This window comes from Schistocerca cancellata, chromosome 3 (assembly GCF_023864275.1).
Source record: "Schistocerca cancellata isolate TAMUIC-IGC-003103 chromosome 3, iqSchCanc2.1, whole genome shotgun sequence".
NCBI classification, from domain to species: domain Eukaryota; kingdom Metazoa; phylum Arthropoda; class Insecta; order Orthoptera; family Acrididae; genus Schistocerca; species Schistocerca cancellata.
This window is the reverse complement of record NC_064628.1, coordinates 703,824,183-703,848,058: the sequence shown is the minus strand read 5'-3', so window position 1 is coordinate 703,848,058 and position 23,876 is coordinate 703,824,183. Positions and strand designations below refer to the sequence as shown.

Here is a 23,876-nt window from a genome sequence, read left to right as displayed (position 1 = left end):
TCTTTATATGGTTTAAGTGATTTAAGGAATTTTCCCACTTCATCTAACTGGGGTGAAATTACATTAGATGTTCCACTGGGTTTGACCATGGGTCCCCTGCTGTTTTTGATATATGTGAATGACCTCCCTTCTTACCTGAAACAAGAAGCAAAAGTGACAGTGTTTTCTGATGATACAAGCTTAATTATTAATCCAGTAAAAGAAAATACAAATAATGTCTCCGGAAAAGTTATTGGTTGGTTTTCTGTGTATGGTCTTGCTCTGAACTTTGATAAAACAAAGTACATCCAATTTTCTACTTTTGCAAAGAGTACAGGAGTACAGTTCCTTCAATAAATATAGCACATCGACAGAAGTCAGCAGCCGGGGTAGAGCATACTAAGTTTTCGGGTGTATGTATAGATGAGAATCTTAATTGGAAAATTCATATTTTGGATCTCCTAAAGCAACTAGGTTGGGCAACTTTTGCAATCAGAATAATTGCTAATTTTGAGGATATAGAAATTAGAAAGCTAACATACTTCGGATACTTTCATTCTCTGATGTCATATGAAATAACATTTTGGCGTAACTCAACACTTAGACAAAAAGTATTCACTGCTCACAAGAAAGTGGTTAGAATAATGTGTGGGGTTCACAGTTGCACATCTTGTAGGCATCTGTTTAAAAGGTTAGGAATTGTTACAACAGCCTGACAGTACATTTACTCAGTAATAAAATTTGTTCTCAACAACATGGACCAGTTTAAAAACAACAGTGACATTCATGATTATAATACCAGAAGAATGAAAGACTTACACTACCCTCTACTTAACCTATCTTGGCACAGAAAGGGGTAAAATACACTGCTGTACAACTTTTCAATAAATTACCAGATGAAATAAAATGTCTGACAGACAGCAGTAATAGTTTTAAAAATAAATTGAAATCATATCCTCTTGACAACTCCTTCTATACCAAAGATGAATTCTCAAACAAGAATAAATAAATCTATAGGTATAATATACACATTTTGTGCCCTTTAAGGGAATGGAGTAAGCAATAAAAATTTTAAGCTATTTTATTTTTATTTATTTATTTTAATCTTGATTCATGTGTCCATTTATTATGCACTTGGCGCATTTCACATCATAATGATTACTGTGAATTGATCAATGGAACACATAGCTAAGTAACTCCCATTGGTTTTCACTAGGGAATGCCTTGAACAGGGGTGTGAACTCAAAAATAAACTTTACTCCTACTTTGTTCAGGAGAAACATTTGAGTTTGAAGAAAATCATAGACAGTGTCATTGGTTTGAAACTGGCATATCTTTGTGATATCTTTGAAAAATTCAGTTCATTACATGTATCCCTCCAAGGTAGTGAGACCAGCATACTCTCAGACTACATTTCAGCTTTCAGACATAAACTACTATTATGGAAAAAAAACTCTGGATGATTTGGAAATCTATTACATTTTCCATGCTCTTCAGATGGTTTTAGAAGACAAAGAATTTCAGCTGAATAAAAGACTGAAATCTGAGTTTGTGGATCATGTAATTAAAATCAGTGATTACATTCTCAAGTACATGGGGGTTATAATTAAACTTTCACTACTAGAACCAGTGTGGACAGAAAAACATTTCACATGTGGGCACATAACTTTATAGGAATGGAGTTCAGACTGTGCGCTGCACAATTCATGTTGTCAGCAATGTTACTGTTGTGACTTTCATTAGGTGCTGGTAATGGTATGGCAACACAGGGCTGAAACACAAGCGACAGTGTGCATTACAGTTGAACACAGTCAATATGGGTCTTTTATATGAAAACAACAACAATTGTCCTGCTGCTATCCATGAGTATTGATGCATTACATGAATAAGGAGAGGTCCTCTTTCTGCACTGTGGTTGAAGAAGTTCAAATTAATTGGCAACTTGGGTAACTGCTCCTGGGAGACACCAATGGTAAATTGCACCAAAAACTTTTGAAGAAGTTACTGTTGCCAAGACTGAGAATGCTGGATGCAATGTGTTATCTTCAAGCAGAGCATGAGCTGGACATTCAATGGTCCACTGTTCAAAAAATGTTACGAACAATTGTGAAATGGTGTCTCTAGTGCAGTTCCAGACTGTCACGGATGCAGATAGTTGTCATACTGAGCAACATTTGTAACCTGGAATGTAAACAAGGCATGAATTAATAAATGTTGCCCTCTCATGTGGAAATTGAAATGTGTTTCTTTCAATGTTTTATTCATTATTTCTCTTATGCAGGTCCTTACAAATGATTCCACAAAGTGTTATTGTTCTAAGATCACTCATTTTTCATTGGGGATCTTTCAAGTAGTGAAAATTTAATCATAACTACCCTCTGCTTTTCAGAAGGAGGTTAAATTTACAAGTGGAGTAAAGCTCCTTTCAGTGCAAAACTTACATCAACATTTACCACTGAAGAACAAGAGTGATTTATTGATGTTCCTTCAGACTCCACATTGAAATTGAAGATCATTTCCTCATCATTCCTTGCATTTTGGAGTTTCATGGAGCAGGAGTATCAGCAAGTATGTCACAGTTCTCCACAAGTTATGATACCTTTTGCAACAACCAACTCACATGAGGTAGATTTTTCAGCACTGGGAGCCATCAGCATGAAATATAGATCATGAATGACTGTGGAGAAAGAGACATGAGTCACTATTTCCAATATGATGCTCAGGGGCAGTGTGAGAACACATTTCCATGAAAGTGACATATCATTTGACACTCCTCCCCTCCTTTCTCTTCACATATGTTAGTTGCCATTCCTTGAGTACTTAGTAAGGCCTTTACAAATAAAACCAAAACAAATAAGTGTGAAAATGGATTATTTTCACTACTAATTATGATACACCCTGTATACAAATTTTGTGCTTCTGGAACCCCTCTCAGCTTGGTGTGTTGCTTGGACATTGAGCTGGCCCTGCTGAAGAAGCAAGCTCACTCTTTCCATTTATTCTGTTGCAAAATTAAGATAAAATAACGTTGAAAGTTGATTAAAGTTTGTTATATTAGTAGTTAATAATGAAATAACAACTGTTACTTTTTTTTTTAAACTTAAGTTTACTTAACCCAAACTTCAAGTCAGATACATGTGAAAGAGCCTACAGGTGTTTTATGTTCAGGCCAAGATTGCCTTGCAGCTAAAAAGTTTGAACACCATCAAACTAGAATAAAACTTTATGGACATTTGGGAAAGATACTACAAAAATGATAATTAATTTAAAATCACTAGGTTTTTCTTTAAGAAGTACAATTAATGAAGTATCATGAGGATTGTTGTATAACCATCTCAGAACTATTGGAGTGTATGACAGTCAGCATGCATATATTCTCAAAAGTGAGGGAACATCTGTTGTTTAACTACAGTTACTTGTAGTTAGAAAAACTTTCAACATTTTCTACAACTGCAGCATGCACTTTTATATTTTCGTCTAGTTACAAAATCGAAAACAAATCTAAATAACTGAGACACTAATACTGAAAGTTCACAAATGGACATTATGCTTGGTAGAACAGTGACACAAACTATCATTATTTTTGTTTCAAAACCCATAAATGGAACACGCTCACAACAGTAAGCAATGGGACAATGACAGTTGGCAGATCAACCATTGTTTTTTCCCAACATGTATGAATACATTCTTGAATAACTTTTTCTTTTTGCTGCATCTGTGTGCAACTCAGTGTTCCACTATATGATGAGTAGCAGTCTATCCTTTACATAATATTGTGATTATTCCATCTTGGATTTTATGGTGTTTGATTTTATTGTATTTACATTGTTAACTTGTTTATGTTTATAACAGTGACCAAGTATTAAATGTGTGCTGTAGAAATTAATCAGAGAAAATGATGAGCAGATAATGATGTCCTTGAACTTACTCATGGACATGTGTAGGGAAAAACCTGCAAGCACTCTTGATGTCAACAAAACTGAGGTAGCCATTAATACTTGGCAAACTATGGTTAGTGACGAGACTGAAGAATGTATAAGGACAGTCTCTGATATAAATAGTAAGTTGGTCCCAGATGATCAGGATCAGTCAACCTGGGTGTTAAAGTAGAATCTGATAGAAAATCTGACATAAGTAATGCAAAGGAGGTATTTGAGTAGGTAAATAGTATTTACCATGAGATCAGTGATTTTAATGATGTAGATACTGAACCTTCTGCTGGAAATGTAAAGAAAAAACCAAATTCAAAATTGAAAAGTAGACCTGCAGTAAATAATAATAGTTAAAATGTTAGCACTGAAGATCACTGTTTGAAAGAACATATTTGCCACAAATTCATAGCTATAAAAATGTACACTCCATCGGGAATCATAGAAAGAAAACTGAGGATATTAACAAGGCCCTGAGTCAGGTGGTTGCTTTGTTAGAAAAAGCAACAAAGGATAATAGTTGAAAGATTGTAAGATGGAAGTCAAAGGATAATTGGGACAGAAACCATAACAATTAGATTAGATTAGTTTTTCGTTCCATAGATCTGAGCTGAGGAGATCCTCATGGATGTGGAACATCTCAATTTTTTTTTAAAGCTGAAATAACAATACTAATTTGTCAATGGAGTAGAAGGAGTTGGCACTAGTAAGTCTTTCAGGCTCCTTTTAAACTGATCTTTATTTGTAATTAAATTTTTTATGTTTACTGGCAAATTATTGAAGATGAGTGTTCCTGAGTAGTGGACCCCTTTTTGAACTAAAGTAAGTGCTTTTAAGTCCTTGCGCAGATCATTTTTGTTCCTGGTATTGTATGTATGAACTGAGCTGTTTGTTGGAAAAAGAGATAAATTATTTAGGACAAATTTCATTAAGGAGTAAATATACTGAGAGGCAGTAATTAGTATACCCAATTCTTTAAAGAGGTTTCTACAGGACGTCCGTGAATTTACTCCACAAATAATACGTATTACACGCTTTTGGACTCTGAAAACTTTTGTTTGACTTGAAGAGTCCATTATACCGTATGACATTATGGAATGAAAGTAAGCAAAGTATGCAAGCTTTTTCATTTTTATGTCACATATGTCTGCTAACACTCAAATTGCAAATACAGATTTGTTAAGGTGTTTCTGCAGTTCTGTGGTGTGCTCCTCCCAACTGAATTTATTATCAAGTTGTAATCCCAGGAATTTAAGACTGTCAAACTCTTCTATCTGCTCTTCTTCGTACTTTATGCATATGCTGGGTGGAAACCTCTTACAGGTTCTGAATTGCATATAGTGAGTCTTTTCGAAGTTTAATGTCAGTGAGTTGGCTTTAAACCATTTATTAATATCCATGAAAATATCATTAGCAGATCTTTCTAGAACTACACTTGACATACTATTTATTGCAATACTTGTGTCATCTGCAAACAAAACAAACTCTGCTTCTGACAGTGTAACTGATGAGAGATCATTAATGTACACAAGAAAAAGCAATGGCCCTAAGATGGATCCTTGTGGGACACCACATGTAATTTCTTCCCATTCTGATGATGACTGATGACTTAATTCACTAGTACCTTGCACTGACACCATTTGTTTCCTGTTAGTGAGGTATAACTTGAACCACCACCATGACACCATAGAATTCTAATTTATTTAAAAGGATGTTGTGGTTCACACAATCAAATGCCTTTGACAAATCACAGAAAATACCTGCTGTTTGTAATTTGTTATTTAATGAATTAAGTACATTTTCAATGTAGGTGTAAATGGCCTTCTTGATATAAGAACCCTTCAGAAATCCAAACTGTGCTCTTGATAATATGTTATTTGTGGTCAGATGGTTGAGCAGCTGCCTGTACATTACTTTTTCTAAAATTTTTGAGAATGCTGGCAAAAGTGAAATCGGTCTGTACTTTGATGGTATCTCTTTATCCCCTTTCTTGAATAGAGGCTTAACATCTGCATATTTTAGCCAGTCAGGAAATGTCCCAGTTACAATTAACTGGTTACACAAGTAACTTAAAATTGTACTAAACTCATAAGAACATGCCTTAATTAACTTTGTTGATATTTGATCATGACCACTAGAACGCTTTGTTTCTAAAGATTTTATTATGGAAGTTATTTCTTTTGGTGAAGTGAGTGACGTATTCATGTACCTGAAGCTATTTGTAAAGGCTAGTTTCAGATATTCAAGGGCATTATTTACTGATCCTGACAGTCCCATTCTATCAGTAACGGTTATAAAGTACTTGTTAAATAGATTTGCCACACTATGCCCATTGGTTACTAATGTGCAATCTACCCTTAGTGCTATTTGCTCCTGTTCCTTTCTGGTTCCACCCGTCTCCTCTTTCACTATATCCCATATTGTTTTTATTTTTTTCCCTGACATTGCTATCTTTTTCTCGTAGTGCATTTGTTTAGATGTCTGAATTACTTTATTTAATATTTTACAGTAAGCCTTGTATTCAGCTAAATCATCAGCATTGGAGCTATTCTTGGTCGACAGATACATTTTCTTTTTTGTCTTACAGGAAACCTTTATTCCTTGTGTAATCCATGTTTTTTTATAGACTTCTGTTTAATTTGAGTAACTTTTAGAGGAAAACAGTTTTCAAACATGGTACTGACATTGTTCATGAATGTGTTATATTTTTCATTCATGTCATGAGCACTATAAACATCTTTCCAGTTCATATCTTTGAGCAGTTTTCTAAAACACTCAATTTTTGGTTGATTGACTACTCTCCTGTACTCAGATTTAGCTGTCTTGATAATCTGCTTAGAATTTACGTATAAAACAAGGAGCTGCATGTCATAATCTGATAGTCCATTTATAACAGGTTTTATTATATGATTTTGTTCCTTTGATTTGTCTATAAAAATGTTATCAATGGCTGTCTTTGAGGATTTAGTGATCCTAGTTGGAAAGTTTACAATGTGAGTTAGATTGAAAGACAACATTAATAACTGCAGTGAATGTTTACTGGAAGATTGGATTAGAAAATCTGTATTAAAGTCACCAGCAGTCAAAATTTCTTTGTTTCTTCCTGTCAAATAACCCAAAAGAGCTTCTAGATGATTTATGAACAGATTATAATTTCCTGCAAGTGCTCGGTAAATAGTTCCTATTATATAGGATCTGTTATGGAACTCTACTTCTGTTGCACATGCTTCTAGATGCTGCTCTAAATAGAATTTATTAATGTCAATCTTTTTGAATTTATGGCAGTTTTTAATAAATGTGGCAACTCCTCCTCCATCCATATCTACTCTGCAGAAATAGGAAGCTAGCTTAAATCCTGAACTGTCTAACTTGACGTTCAGAGAGGCAGATTATGTCAATTTGGTTAGATGAATTCATTTTATCGATACAAATGAATAGTTCATCTACTTTATTTCTGAGTCCCGGAATGTTATGGTGTAATAAAGATAACTGATACTGCATACTAATGGGATTATAACTGCTGTGGCGAAGATGAACTGGCAGTTTCTGATTGCTTTCTGTTAAACATTGTTTAAATGGAGGCTGTATGCTAAAATCTGACTCCAGTTCATCTGTTTTCTCAAACTGAGTGTGTCTGCCAATCTCTCTTAAAACTCATTTTCTTTCCCCCTTCCCTATCCTAAAAAAGGCACCCCTCTGACACCTGTGACCACTGGTATTTTACCACTTGTGACAGTGTCCCCCCTTAAGTTTTCTGCAATTAACCCAGGCAGTTTTCCCTTCCCTTTCCTAATGAGGTGAAGGCCATGCCTAGTGTAGTCCCACCTATTGATAGCATCCACAGGAATCAAACCAATATGGGACCCTATATCCGTCCTAAGCAGCCACACCAACTCCAAGTTCACCCTCCCTACAGAAGAGTTCAAATGAGGCCGATCATGGTGTCTCAACACAGACACAAATCCCACACTCGTATGCTTCGTTGCTGATGCTATCTTCACCAGGTTACTCTCTATGGAATATTCAGAGTCTCTGTCAATGCTATTTTCCGGACCACCCATTATAACCACGGCATCCTCCTTTGTGAAATCCTTGCATAAAGAACCTACATCCTCTGTTACCTGACCCAGATCTGCACTAGGCTTGAAAAAGTTTGTGACCTGATACTCTGGACCTAGATTTTCCTGCAGTAGTTGGCCAACACCTCTACCATGGGAAGTACCTAACAACAGAACTTTCTTTCTCTTTACAAATTTCCCTACCTTTTTCAAGTCCTTGAAAGCTTGTTGTGCCCTTTATACAGCTTCAGTTACATGAGGCTCATTTGATTCTGACTGAGGCAACAGGTCAAATCTATTTTCAAGATTTATGACAAAGCTGTCCGATGCTCTCCTTTGCCTGTTCCCCCTATTACCTGTTGCCACTTCCCACCTCTGTTCACCCTTCTCCCTCTTTAACCTGTCCAGATCCTTCCTTGCCTTGTCTAGGTCAGCTTGAAGAGCTGCAATTTTCAATTCCTGTTCCAGTATTTTCCTATCTCAACTACAGATCTTACAATACCACTGGTGAGCCTCATTTATGTCCCCATTTCCCATGCCACTACATCCACCCCAATGAAAGAAACTACAGCACCCATCACACCATACCCCAGAACTAACGATCCTACGGCATGTCACACACTTCTCACTCACGGTAAAAACAGAAACCATATAAACTCATTTAAGTAGTGATTAAAACGTAAACAAGGGACCACAGGAACTATTCAGGCAGATATAAATAAATTGAAAGAGTACTGAATAAAAAACTGGTGATTACATATAAGTTTAAGTTACTGTTTACTTATGATTAAACAATGTCCCCACAAATCAGAATGAAAGATACACCAATGGTTTTTCCAGAAAAGCAATAGATGGGAGACAAAGTGGTTAACATTTTTGTGACTATAGACAGTATAATGATTGTGACCAAGAAAACATACATAAGAGGAAAGGAATAAGGAATGAGAGTAAAGGGAATCATCAGTTTGTGGCAAGTGTTAAAATTAATGTTACTGAACAGTAGCAGCCATTGACACCAGCAGCAAAATACGCACCATTCTAGGAGGACTTTATGGAAAAATAATAAATGGAGAGAGAGTACCAGTATTACCGATACAGAGGTTTGTGATCATAGATGACACTGGAGATAAGAATAAAAAAACGAGTATTACTAGAAATGCGGAAACAAGAAACATTGTTGAGAGTAACTGCTATGATGGTAAAAGATGTATGTATCAGTTTTATTATAAGAAAGGATCCATTGGTAGATCACGCCAAGATACTAGATTTTGAGAAGGGTAGTACGACCATCAAAGTAAATGGTCCTTTATATTCTGTGTCATACAACCCGTCTCAAAACCTACCACCTCAGCATGTTCCACCAACAGATCCTTTCTTATAACAAAACAAAGACGAAGTTTGCAAATATTACTAGTCTTTGCAAAGAAGCACAGAACTGATGCTACATGATGGTGATGAGCTAATGCTTTCAATAGAAATCCAATAAAATGAGGTTATATTGCTAAAGAAAAGAATAGTCAGCTCAATAGTGAAATACATGTGTCAAACAATGGAATATGAGTTGAAGTAATGGAAATTATAGGAATTAACAAAGCTGTAAAGGCAAAATTAAAGAATTTGCTTTGGGAATACCACAATGTGTTCTCAACAAAGACAAATTTGATAAAGACGACAAAAAATCATCAGATACCAGTAACAAGATAGAGAATTTTTACCAAATTTTTGAAGGTTCATACATGGTGAGCAGGGCACCTCATCCAAACACAGTGGAGGTGTCACATCCTACATCGCAGGTGGTAAAGACAGTGATGATTGCAAGGATAATACATTAAGGTTAAATTGTACTGGTACTTCAAAATAACTACTTTATGACTTACCCATTGATGACAGCCAAAGAAACAAAATCTCCTGTTCCATCAAATTTCTGTTGATTGTACAGGATGATGCCATTGTTGGTGTATGTACTGAATTCCAGTTCTACACTTAATTTATTGTAAGCTTTCAGGCGTTTCAGCTGAATATATGACTTCCCATCAAATGATGGTATTTTGTAAGCTGTTTTGAGGGAAATTAAAATTATTTTAATATTAGTATTTAGGTGAACTAGTCACATTAGATTGATGAGATTTCTTGAATAACAGCTTTTATTATTTGGAAGTTACATCATAGCATAGGCATGTTTTACAAGAAAGTTTGTAATAAATAAAAAAGGGACTCATTATAAAATAAACATTGTTCATTTACTGTTCATGAGTTATCACAGGCATGAAGTCTATGTAATCAAATTCATAGTTAGTACTTGCACACAAAAATGATGTGTATTAATGATCCTAAAATTAATATCAGATTGTGACACATGTCAGATATCAGTTCTACAGATATTCGGTATTAACTGATTAAATAGTGACTTTGGAAACATAACCTCTTTTCATTGGCCAGGTAACTATGCAGTTCAGATTTGTCATTTGTTGTTTATCAGTAATATTAACGGTAACAAATTAGAAATACAAGTAAAGTTATCTCGAAAACATCTACTTACGAGCAAAATACAAAATAATAAGCAATTAACCACTCTAAACTGCTTAAACTAGAGGATTAAACAACTGCCAGATCAAAAGAAATGAGGAGGACATAGAATAAATATGACTGAGGCAAACGAAGACAAAGCTATCAATTTATAATTGTCTACCCTTTCCAAAACACAAGAGAATTGTTTTTCATGAAAGTTCTGTAGTTTATAATTTTGTCTGTAACTACTAGCAATTTATGTAACTTTGGTGGTTCCACTATTTCCCCTGATTATATATTATCCATGACATAATTAAAGAAAACCATTATATAGTAGGAACACTTGTTGAAACATAAAAGAATCATGATTGTACACAAGATTATTTGACAAAACTGACAAAGGTGCCCAGCATTTGAACACAAATGTGAATCGACTTACCACTGGTGTACAAAATATAATGTCTGGGTTTATTAATTTTAGAGACTGATCTTCACTGCAGATTCAGATTAGAATTAACAACCATTACAAAAACCGAAAGTCATTCAGAGAAACTGGTAACTAAGTTCTGAGGTATAGTGTTTACATGCAAATATGAACCATAAATAACTTATTTATCACAAACTATTTTGATAAGTAATGTAAGTGAAACTGAGAAACAGATAGAGATGTTTTTCTGTAATAAATGAAAAGATCAGTAGATATTTTACACACACACTCTCTCTCTCTCTCTATACAGAAAGTGGTAGTCCAATTTTCATCCCTCCCATTCAGCCATTCGATCTGTCATTTTGTCTGTGATGCCCAAACATTCACAGTTAACAGCTTATCATACGGTATATTGATGGAAAAATGACAATTTGGGAGAAGGCAGAAGACAGCACAGAAAGCTGAGCAATCAACTAAGAGAGTTAACTGATCAGTCTAGAGAGGATTTGATGAGGAAACAATATGAGCAAATAGAAGAACTGGAAATAAAGGAAAATTGGAAGAAGTGTAGAAAACAGTAAAATCCTTAACAAGAGAGGCAAGGAAAATAAACAAGCAAGGAATTTTAAATAAAGATGGGAAGAAGATCATATCAAACTAGTTTTGGAAGATGAAGAGGAACAAAATGAAGAAGACCAAGGTTCTAATAGGGAAACAGAGAACATAACTTGGGAGCTCTGGGAAAAGAAAGCATTGGGCTGTACAGAATACCATCTGAGGCAACGAAAGTCTTAGGTCTAACTTCAATAGCCGGACGGACTGACATGGGAATAATCCAGTCCAACATGTCAAAACCAAACCCGAAAATTTTCCCCTCAGGAAGAATAAGTCAAAAATTTAGCTGCTGATGTGTGCTGCAAGTATTTAAAAATGTTAAAGTTATTCTCATTACCATCACAGAAAGAACTGCTCATAACAGTGGTTTGTGCAGTCCTTCCTGCCTCGCACTCAAGTCAGCAAATAAGTAGATGTAGTTGTGACAAGAGGATGTAGTGCCATGTAGCAAATTTTAAGCACTTACAACCATACCAATGACGTCTCACTTCATTAATGTTTTGAACTTGCAGTTCATATCGACAGCTAAACTGTTGCAGGTGTAGCTGTGTCAGAAGTGACTTATAGAGGAAAGACAATCAAAGCACTGTATGATATTACATTACAGATGACTTGCATCAATCAGAACTTTAATTTGTTGATATTAAATATTTTGTGACAATTCCTGTAGCACAGTTCTTATGCTGATTTTTGAATAATGTGTAGTTAGGTAACAATGAAACCATTCCTTGTTTATTCTATGTAGTTGTCACAAAAATGCAAAGTTTGTATTGGATGACAAAGAGAAACATTTTTGTTACACAAAGCACACCTAATAAAAGAAAAATTAATTAATTCAGACAGTTCAGAGTAATTAATGGTTTTATTTAGACAGAATTGGAATGGAGGAAGAAAATGTCATTGCTGTTGCTTTGCATATTGTGGTGCATACCAGGCACATTTGATCAGATTTGTAAAATACACTCCTGGAAATGGAAAAAAGAACACATTGACACCGGTGTGTCAGACCCACCATACTTGCTCCGGACACTGCGAGAGGGCTGTACAAGCAATGATCACACGCACGGCACAGCGGACATACCAGGAACCGCGGTGTTGGCTGTCGAATGGCGCTAGCTGCGCAGCATTTGTGCACCGCCGCCGTCAGTGTCAGCCAGTTTGCCGTGGCATATGGAGCTCCATCGCAGTCTTTAACACTGGTAGCATGCCGCGACAGCGTGGACGTGAACTGTATGTGCAGTTGACGGACTTTGAGCGAGGGCGTATAGTGGGCATGCGGGAAGCCGGGTGGACGTACCGCCGAATTGCTCAACACGTGGGGCATGAGGTCTCCACAGTACATCGATGTTGTCGCCAGTGGTCAGCGGAAGGTGCACGTGCCCGTCGACCTGGGACCGGACCGCAGCGACGCACGGATGCACGCCAAGACCGTAGGATCCTACGCAGTGCCGTAGGGGACCGCACCGCCACTTCCCAACAAATTAGGGACACTGTTGCTCCTGGGGTATCAGCGAGGACCATTCGCAACCGTCTCCATGAAGCTGGGCTACGGTCCCGCACACCGTTAGGCCGTCTTCTGCTCACGCCCCAACATCGTGCAGCCCGCCTCCAGTGGTGTCGCGACAGGCGTGAATGGAGGGACGAATGGAGACGTGTCGTCTTCAGCGATGAGAGTCGCTTCTGCCTTGGTGCCAATGATGGTCGTATGCGTGTTTGGCACCGTGCAGGTGAGCGCCACAATCAGGACTGCATACGACCGAGGCACACAGGGCCAACACCCGGCATCATGGTGTGGGGAGCAATCTCCTACACTGGCCGTACACCACTGGTGATCGTCGAGGGGACACTGAATAGTGCACGGTACATCCAAACCGTCATCGAACCCATCGTTCTACCATTCCTAGATCGGCAAGGGAACTTGCTGTTCCAACAGGACAATGCACGTCCGCATGTATCCCGTGCCACCCAACGTGCTCTAGAAGGTGTAAGTCAACTACCCTGGCCAGCAAGATCTCCGAATCTGTCCCCCATTGAGCATGTTTGGGACTGGATGAAGCGTCGTCTCACGCGGTCTGCACGTCCAGCACGAACGCTGGTCCAACTGAGGCGCCAGGTGGAAATGGCATGGCAAGCCGTTCCACAGGACTACATCCAGCATCTCTACGATCGTCTCCATGGGAGAATAGCAGCCTGCATTGCTGCAAAAGGTGGATATACACTGTACTAGTGCCGACATAGTGCATGCTCTGTTGCCTGTGTCTATGTGCCTGTGGTTCTGTCAGTATGATCATGTGATGTATCTGACCCCAGGAATGTGTCAATAAAGTTTCCCCTTCCTGGGACAATGAATTCACGGTGTTCTTATTTCAATTTCCAGGAGTGTATGATGATGCAAACTGACAGTACAGGAATGACTGAATTTCACAGTACTGTTCCACTAATAAATCTGAAATGGCAAAGAGGTATTGGGAATTATATTGTCCAACAATTTTCTAGAAAATGCTTTACAATGTCAAGAAATTTCTTTATTGAGTCAGTGAATTACACCATTAATTCTGAGTGGAATTTGTATTATATTAAGTCTTTTTGTCATCCTCCTAAAGACAGAGGTGTCATTATATCCAGACCAAGAATCCAAGAAAAACAATGAATTACTTCCTCCAACTGGTAAGAAAATGCTTCAGATGTAGTAGTGAAAATTATTCTCATCCATTTTTCCAGATTTTGCTATGTTGAGTACAAGATATTTTTCAACTAAAAAGTCCACTTTTTAATTTGGTGGTTACTTGCCTTGATGTTCCATATGATAGACACAACGCTATGGATACAGTAATTCACTCATATCACTGGCATTGTTGTATATGAATGTATCAGAGCATTCACTGACTTCACAAGCAGCTCTGCCTTTTTTTGCTTGAAACAATAAAGTGTGAGTCACAAGCAGTCCTTGCACAAAACTGTCTAATTATCCTTATACATAGCATTTTAGGAGATAGCAAGAAGCTCCATCTTCAAGTCAGTTACAAAGTTCCCTACTATATTATCTATTAATGACATTTCCTGTACATGTTTACTTGAAGTAAACTTCAAAATTTTGTGACTTCCTTCTCCATATAATTTACTGAATCCGTTTAACCAGTTCAAAGAGGTATGAAAGTCAGTAATGTTCATCTCACTTGCAATTCAGAGGTCCTCAGATCTCCCTTGGTAATAATGCACTGACTCTCATGAGAACAGTTCTAAATCTTTCAAATATTTTTTCTTTCACACTTTTGCAAGTTTCACTTTGGTGTATATTTCGTACTTTGTGTGAATTCACCTTCCATTTATACAATTCATGTTCAAATTTTATGAAGCAAAACCAGCTTTGCACACCACCTATATATAAGTGTTTCTCCTTCCTTCATTTAATCAAAACATTTACAGCTTTTTCTTTGTCACTGAACATTATTACTGTGCATGTTTTCTTTGGGCTAGGAAGGTACTGTATTTTTGTTTTGGGCTTTAATGAGCACAAAAACCATTGTTGGAATAACAGTTCATGGAATCATCAGGGTTATTTCCTGTTTCTTCTAATATTTCCACAATTTCGAATGAAATACTGAAACCATTCAAATGACTGTCCAAGAAAGTAATTAATAAATAACAGATATGTACGTCTTCACGAGAAGTAAGCAATTTCAATTGAGTATTATTCATATTTTGATTCCTCATATTTCTTGTTTTCAAGATTGAGAAAAGTAACTGGATTTGACATTACTGTGAAACTCTGGAAAGTGCAGAAAGTCAGATACTACTGGCAACAACGTATGCAGAAAACACAAAGAAAATTACTTCAGTTTTATCTCCATTGTTAACAACTAGTAATGCCTCAAAGGAAACTGTTAATTATTATTGATCTTAAATAAGCTGCAAATTTGAGTGAGTAACAACTGTGAACAACTGTCAGAGAAACTGAAATTCAGTTTACAAATCATGACTGCACGGTGCCCTATTATCTATTTACCAATGTGCTGTCAACCAATACTATGTACCTGTCGTGTTGCAGTTGTACTATCTGCTACAGCTATGGTAGAGGAGTACATTTCTTTGGCCACCTGCTGAGCTATAAATTCATTAATTTTCAACGCTTAAAAAAAAGAAATACTTGCAGTGTGTCTTAGCAATTATAACTTTGACAGTGTGTTCCTTTCCATGTATTATTTTTGCATAACGTATTTTAGCACAGGTTTTGACATGTTGGGTTAGGGGGGTTCCTTGTGAGTTAGTGAACAGAATTTATGACACAGGAATTTGTCCTCAAGATCTACACAAGGCCACTCTAGTACCTCTACCTAAAAATGAAATGCAAAATAATGCAAAGACTACAGGACAATTAGTTTTATCAATGCCTATAATAAGAGTCATACTACAGAGATTGAAAAAAAAATAGTGGGGAAGTCCAGTTTGGGTTTAGAGAGGGTAAAGGGACAAGAGGAAGAATGATAGTAATGAACAAGGAGGTGCTTTCGATATAGTTAACTGGAGAATTATGCTGAGAATTTTAAAAGATGTGGGTTCAGACTGAAAAGCTAGTAATTCATGAAGGATATGTATACAAAAAATAAAGTGACAATTAGAGTAGGGAATGAGGAGATGGAAGAGATGTGCTTTGGAAGAGGTGTAAGGCATGGATGCTCACTCTATCAAAGCTATTCAACATATATGGAGAAGAACTGACAGGCAAGGCAAAAAAAAAGGATGCAAGAAACATTGAAATTGGAGGAGGAAGGACAAAAACTATAAAATACGTGGATAACTGAGCAGTGCTGGCACAATCAGAAGAGGCGCTAGAGGAGATGTTGATGAGTATTGCAAGAAAGGGCAAGGAGTACGGAATGAAGATAAATATAGGGAAGACAAAAGTGATGTAACTTATTCCCAGATGGAAAAAAATACAAGTAAAATCCTTTCTATGCCTATGGAGTTTAACAACATGGAATGGAAGCTGTACAGGAGAAATAGGAAGGATATAGATGGGAAAGATAGAACTTGAAAAGGTGAAGTAATCACCAACGTCTAGAAGAATTCCATTGTAGCTGAGGAAATGATTTGCTAGATGTTACGTCTGGAGTGTAGTGTTGTACAACAGTGGAATCATGGGCAGTTAAAAAGAAAGAAGAAAAATATCCTGAAAGTTTTGAAATGTGGCTACAGAGAAGGATGCTTAAGGATACATGGACTGAAAGACTTAGTAATGAAGAAAATAGAAAAAGAAAGAAGATAAGTGGAAGTGACCAGAAGGAGCAAAAAATCTTGGCTGGTATATATATGATGTAGGAATTGTCTGCAACAAAGAATTATAGATGGAAATGTGGAAGATGTAGGAAGAGAATTGAAAAGATTCATGACACCAGAAGAGGATGAACATATATACAGATGGAGGAAAATGCTTAGAGCAGGATGCAATGGAGCCTCTCCAGTTGAAACCTGTCATATGACAAATACACTAAAGACAAACAAAGACAGAAGAAGATATGATATGTGGAATAATCGGGTCTACTGCTGGCAGTAGACCCGATTATTCCACATGTCAAGATCTTGCCAGGGAAGCCTGAAGAGTTAAGAAGATATGACTTTATTTCACTTCAGTGACTAGAACTAAACTGCTTCTTTATCCTCAGTGATTGTCTACCAGTGATGAGCAGTTGTTCATTCTTGACTTGCCTGCTACTTTAATTTTAATTCTGTAACAAGGTGCTCTTACTGCTCTCACAAATACCAGCCACTGTAATGGAGGAAAGTCATGTGTGCCATATGTCTATGAACCACGGAACTGTATACAGTGTCTATTTGTATTTTAACTCTTTGAGTGTTGCAGTTTCTATTAGGAAATGGACCCAGGTCTACATTTGCCATGACACATGGAAAACCATCTAAAATAACATATACAAGACCAACAGTCATGTTCTGGCACCTGGATTCAGCCTGGCTCTGCTTCACCTCCCTGTTTTGTATGTCAATGTATTTACACACATGTAGCATTTGTTACAACAATAGCTTAATACAGAGAGAATTTTCTGATTTTTATTCTCCACTGATTTAAATAATATGTGTGTCTGTGCTTTGTGGTGAGTACTGAGGTTATAAAGATGCATCAATTCAATCTATGTCACGTAGGAAGTTTGTTAAGTGCACAGACAAAATTTCAGGTTATGACATGTGAAATAAGATAGTTCTTGGAGAAAAGTATAGATTACGAAACTCACAGAAAGTTAGTAGTTAAATGTGTTCAAGTGATATAAGCGTAAGAAGATATTTGAACATTTCGATTAGACTCAACAAATGAAAAATCCAAAAATAATTTCAAGTTCATAAGTATAAACACTTAGATTTAAAGTTAGAATGTAACCACTGATGGTAGCATTAAATTGCAAAAATTACTTTAATTTTAACAAAGGTCCACTAATGATAAAAGACTGGTGTCTATTGAATAACAGCTAAGAGGGCAGAAACTGGCCTGCATGCACCTCCCCCCCCCCCCCCCCTCAACACACACACACACACACACACACACACACACACACACACACACCTGTTAGTAATTTCTTAATCCTTTCCTACAACTGGTATCATTTCTCACTCAATGATTTTCACTTCGTTCCAGCACCTGCAAAATTGGACCTTTCTTTTGCTCCTTTCCTATCATTTCCTTTTTCTTGGTGAATTATGCTTTGTTAATTGCAAAAGCTACATTTTTCAAGATTCCTGCTCACTTCACTCCTCTTTTGAGATGTGGGAAGAATACAGTTAGCTTCTGTTACAAATTTTCTTAGAAATCTTAAACATGGCTGCAAAACAGCAACTGTGTAAATCTGAAGAGGTTGAAAGATCAGTCAGCCAGTTGCAAAATAAATGTTTATTAGGCCTTGACCTAGGTTTAGATATTTCTAAAGTATCTTCTTCTGAAGGAGTGGGCCTTGTCACATCACATGATGGAATGTTGGATTAGATGAAGCCGAGCGGCTCTTGTCTTATAAGACATTGACAAAACAAGAATTATCCCAAGCAATGGCTTTATATAGAAGCCAGATTACATACGTTGTACTTTGGAATGAATGCCCACTAGTGAATGCCCACAGTTAGAGGCTCTTGTCAACATAAAGTGTAACAGGAGTCACAGGATAAAATATTTTCATAAGTTACATGAACGTCATGCCAGAGTCTCTACCTGCGGGAATTTACTAGTGAGCATTCATTCTAAAGTATGATACATGTGATCTGGCTGCTATGTAAAGCCATGGCTTAGAATAATTCTTATTTTGTCTATGTTATATATGACAAGAGTGTCTCGGCTTCATCTAATCTAATGTTCCATCATGTGATGTAACAAGGACCACTCTTTCTGCAGAAGATATTTTTAGAAGTATGAAAACCTAGGTAAAGTGCTAATAAATCTCTGTTTTGCAACTGGTTGGCTGATTTTTCAACCCCTGCAAATTTTCTTAGATTTGAAAGTTGATTAAATATTTTAATATGTTGACATTCTTTTGTTATTATATTTTCTTCACTATATCCCCATATCTTACAACACCCACTGAAGAGTACATGAGAGTTCATCCCATACTGGATACAGGTTTACTGTTACATGCAATCCATTGTTGTGGTGGACTTATTACAGCCAGTGAGTAACTAACAAAAAGTTGCTAGTATGAGCTAAGACTAAACTTAATAACAATTTTAATAACAGCCAAAGTGCAAGTATTTTTCCCATTAGTAATGGCACTTAACAAATCACAGACTTGTGATTACAACTGAAATTAATTTACCAATGCAGCCTTGCCTGTCTGGTGCTTCGAAATAGCCATCACTGCACATGCACTGGCCAGAAATACAGTGGCTCTTAGGAATGGTGCAAGATGAATTAGTACCACATCTTTCTCCAATCGCAGCAATAACTAACTGAACAGTTGCAGGTGTAGGTTGAAGTACAGCTTCAAATGAAATATCTGCAAAAGTTAAAACCAAATCAAATCACTTTTGTAAATCTTTCCTGCAAGTATTGTATACATGTCTGCATGCTTAACTTTCATATTTTTGTTAGAAAGCCAACACTGTCAATTATTGAATTTTTAAACCTACAGAATATCTTTTAATTTACAAGAATTTAGCACTTTAAAATCATAAAATTTTAACTAGCATATACAGGATTAAAATAACAATCCTACCAAGACATAAAATGTTCTCTATATCTTACCACTGTTATTATCAGATCCTTCTTGATGCAAACTGCCAGAATGGTAAAAGTATCTGTCATCTGGTGCTACTGGGACCAACAGATGCCTTGTAAACTTAAAGATGGGAAGGTTAACATCAAGAGCCTCTGTGTACTGATAAGTAGTTGATCTTCTTATTGGACGTTCTGTTCCAGGAACAAGCACTTCTAAAAAGGAAAATTACATTTCTTATACTTTTTATCTTAGATTGCAGTTACTCATAGAATACCAATAAGTTCTTTTTTGCAATAAATCATTACTGTTACAAACTGATTAATCAAAAGTATTCTTCACAAATGTATTTAACTGCTAAACTAGGATTTCATTGGCAACTTCTACCAGACAGTGCATCTGCACTACTGGTTGTACAGCAACACATTTGTTTTCAGATGAAACAAACACATATACCCATAGATCTGAAATTTGACTACACAGAGATGATAATGAAACCACTATGAAATAAATATGCTAAATTACAAACAGTTACCAAGAATATAAAATAAAATATAGGTCAAATAACAAACTGATAACTAACATAAATAATTTAGGAGTAAAGGAGACCACTCAACAAACAGCAGGAGTGTTGAGTCATTGACAGGCACACTCAAAAGAAAAAGAAAACCTGCTAGTTTTTGGAACAAATCTTTTGTCAAAATGGTTCAAATGGGTCTAACCACTATGGAGCTTAACATCTGAGGTCATCAGCCCCCTAGACTTAGAACTACTTAAACCTAACTAACCTAAGGACATCACACACACCTATGACCAAGGCAGGATTCAAACCTGCAACCACAGCAGCAGCGCGGTTCCGGACTGAAGCGCTTACGCTTAGAACCACTTGGCCACGCGGGCAATCCTTTGTCAAGCTAGAGTACAAATACACATACAAAGTGCTTGCACACCAACACACACACACACACACACACACACACACACACACACACACTTGTGACCATAAATTTTGCCAGTGGATGCACAATGCCGGGATTCCATTTCAGAAAGTGGATTAGGGTGGTGTGGAGTTGTACCAAGTGGCCTGGGTAGAGGAAATAAGACACAGGATGCATAAAGAGTGGTTGGGGATGGGTAGCTAGCAGCTCAGAGGGAGGCAGCATTTTGCTGGTTAAGAATGTGGGAGAATGGTGCGGTAGGTGTACAGGATGGGCATGTGATACCTGGTTACTGGACGGAGGAATGGGAAACTGCTCTGTGGAGGGTATGGGGACATAGGGTTTTCAGAGAATGAGGCCAGAAGGGTTACGGGAGTGAACAATGCATTGCAAGCATATCTCGCATCTGTGTAGTACAGAAAAGCAGGTAACAGAGGGAAGGATCCAGATGGACCTGGTTGTGAAACAGCCACTGAAGCCAAGCATTTTGCAGTCAGCTGCATGTTGTGGCACTTGCTGGTCAACTTTGTTCTTGCCACACACTTTGTCAGTGGCCATTCATTCTGGTGGACAGCTGGTAGGTTGTCATACTGACATAAAAAACTGTGCATGGATTGCAACAGAGTTGGTGCATGACATAGCTGCTTATGATAGGATAAGACTAGACTGTGACATGACTAGGGTAGGAAGTGTCATTGATTGGAAGCAACCTGTTCAAGGTCTTTCACCCGGGTCTTCCACAGGGATATGATACCTGTGGCAAGGTGCTGAGCTGGAGAGTGGCAGGGGGCTGGGCCAGGATTGTGCGTAGGTTGGGTGGGTGATTGGAATACCACATTAGGAGGTTTGGGAAGGACCGTGGATGGGATGTCTCTCATTTCCAGGCATGATCATAATAATCATAGCCCTGCTGAAAGATTTGGTTCAGTTGTTCCAGTCCTGGGTGATACTGGGTGACAAGGGGGCATTGCTTTGTAGCTGATTTGTGGGGCTCATAGGAGGATTAAGGGTGAGAGAATATAACTGTTTATGGAGTAGATTTGTAGAAGAGTGCCTGTCTGTTAAGACCCTCCTGAGACCTTCAGCATATGTGACAATGGAGTTCTCATGGCTGCAGATACACGGTCCATGGGTGACCAGGCTGTAAAATAATGATTTTTTGGTGTGTGCAACAGGGACCATGTTCCTGTGGAAGACCCAGGTGCAAGACAATCCATCCACCCAGCACTTCCCACTCCAGTCCTGTCACTGGTTACCTGATCCCACCAAGGCAGGGCCACCTGTGAAAGCAGCCATGTCATATACCAACTCTGCTGCAACCACTTCGCAGTTTTTATATTGGTATGTCAACCAATCAGCTGTCCACCAGAATGAATAGCCACTGTCAAAGTGTGGCAGAGAACAGGGTTCACCAGCCACTGGCACAACATGCTTGATTTCAACAGCTGCTTCATAGCTTGTGACATCTGGATCCTTCCCTCCACTATCAGCTTCTCCGAGCTATGTAGATGGGAGTCATCCTTGCAACACATATTTCAATCTTATAACCCTCCTGACCTCAGTCTCTGTAAACCCACCATCCCCGCACCCTCCATCCAACAGTTTCCCTTCCCACTGTCCTGACATCCCCTATCAATCCCTGCCTACAGATCGACTTCAACATGCACTAAAATCACTGGCTCTGGTATCTGTGCATTACATGCCGAGCCCATTCATCCATCCCACATTCCAAGCCAGCAAACATACTGCCTCCCTCTTAGCTGCTAGTTATTCACACCCAATCCCTCTTCCTGTCTCTTGCCTCTCTCTTCCTCTACTCATCCTCATGAGACAATCCCATACTATTCCAGTCCACCAGCCAAAATGCAATTCCAGCATCATATGTCTAGCCAGTACGATCTAGGCACACAGGTGTGTGTGTGTGTGTGTGTGTGTGTGTGTGTGTGTGTGTGTGTGTGTGTGGTTGGGTGGGTGTGTTTACACACTGGTTTGATATCTGAACTGATACAAAATATATTGCTACAGTTATTTGACTGGTGGATGTATACTGGAATCAGAAAAAATAATTTTCTGGCAAAAAATACAAGTAAGTATGCTTTAATTTTACTATATAATTTCTAAAATAAATAATGTATATGGCAACAAGAATTATTACTTTTCTATATACGGGCCAGTGTCATGCCAAAGCACTTAGAATCAGTTAGCTGTGTTATAAAGTTGCAATGTGACAGCGCAGTTCATGTTCAGTGCAGTCATGGCTCAGATAATTGTTGTATTTCATACTGCACTGTAATGTCAAAGACTGGATATGAATTTACTCGCAAAAGGGAATTGATGAGTATGAAAAATTGTGAAAGAATAAATTAGAAGATGTATACAGTGAAACTTTGATTTTACATTCTATGATTTTACATTGTTCGTGACTCTACACCATAAATTAGTAGCCTCTGTGAAAATTCTGTAAGATCAATGCTAAAAATTCCCCAATTTTACATTTCTGCCTAGTAAAGTTTACCTTGATTCTAAGTTCTTGCTCAACGTCTCGCTTGACTTTAGCTAAAAATTCACCGATTTTAAATTTCTTCCTAGTAAGGTTCACCTTGACTCTAAGTTCTTACTTGACTTCTCACTTGAATTTGTCCCGTTTTCATCCTATTGACATTTGATGTTACTGAATGAGTTATAAATTGTGCAAAAGACAGATGGTTCACACCGCGGGTGGTGGTGGAGTTTAGGGAATATTTTACGTCATTGTGGAGAGGGGAGATGTGAGAGAGGAGAGTGATGTAATCCATGATTGGTGTTGCCAACACAACTTGCAACATTTAGCTTCACTGTGCAGTTTGATACAACTACTGCCAGGTTGCAATGGTAATGGAAAAACAAGACAGTCGACATGAAGCGTTCCCGAAGGAGCCAATACGAGATGAAGGTGCCTGGCTACCACCTTTTCTTGTTCCACTTATAACTCAGTCTCATCTTTTTGCATGTATTTCCGTTGTACTATATCAATAGACAACCTTTTAAATTCAAACACTGAGTCTCAAAGAACATGCTTGATCATAATTGAGGAAACATTGCCCATTTCTGGCTAGTGAACTCTTATTGGTTGGCGACTTGTTAACTCATCCAATTGCCAGCGCAGCCACCACACCACACCAACTAGAATGAGCTCGCCTACTGCATGTATGGAGAGAAGAAGTGGCCCTTCAGTG

General features: G+C 37.7%; 1 protein-coding gene across 1 annotated transcript in view; it reads right to left on the bottom strand.

The window, feature by feature from the left end:
- The window catches only part of LOC126176521 (agrin-like), a 366,518-nt gene that overhangs the window by 104,740 nt on the left and 237,902 nt on the right, over window positions 1-23,876 (bottom strand). The window contains exons 14-16 of the mRNA XM_049923677.1: window positions 19,753-19,938; window positions 19,325-19,504; window positions 9,844-10,021 (exon numbers count right to left, since the gene is read on the bottom strand). Coding sequence (XP_049779634.1) covers window positions 9,844-10,021; window positions 19,325-19,504; window positions 19,753-19,938 — 544 coding nt within the window. The remainder of the gene's footprint in view (window positions 1-9,843; window positions 10,022-19,324; window positions 19,505-19,752; window positions 19,939-23,876) is intronic.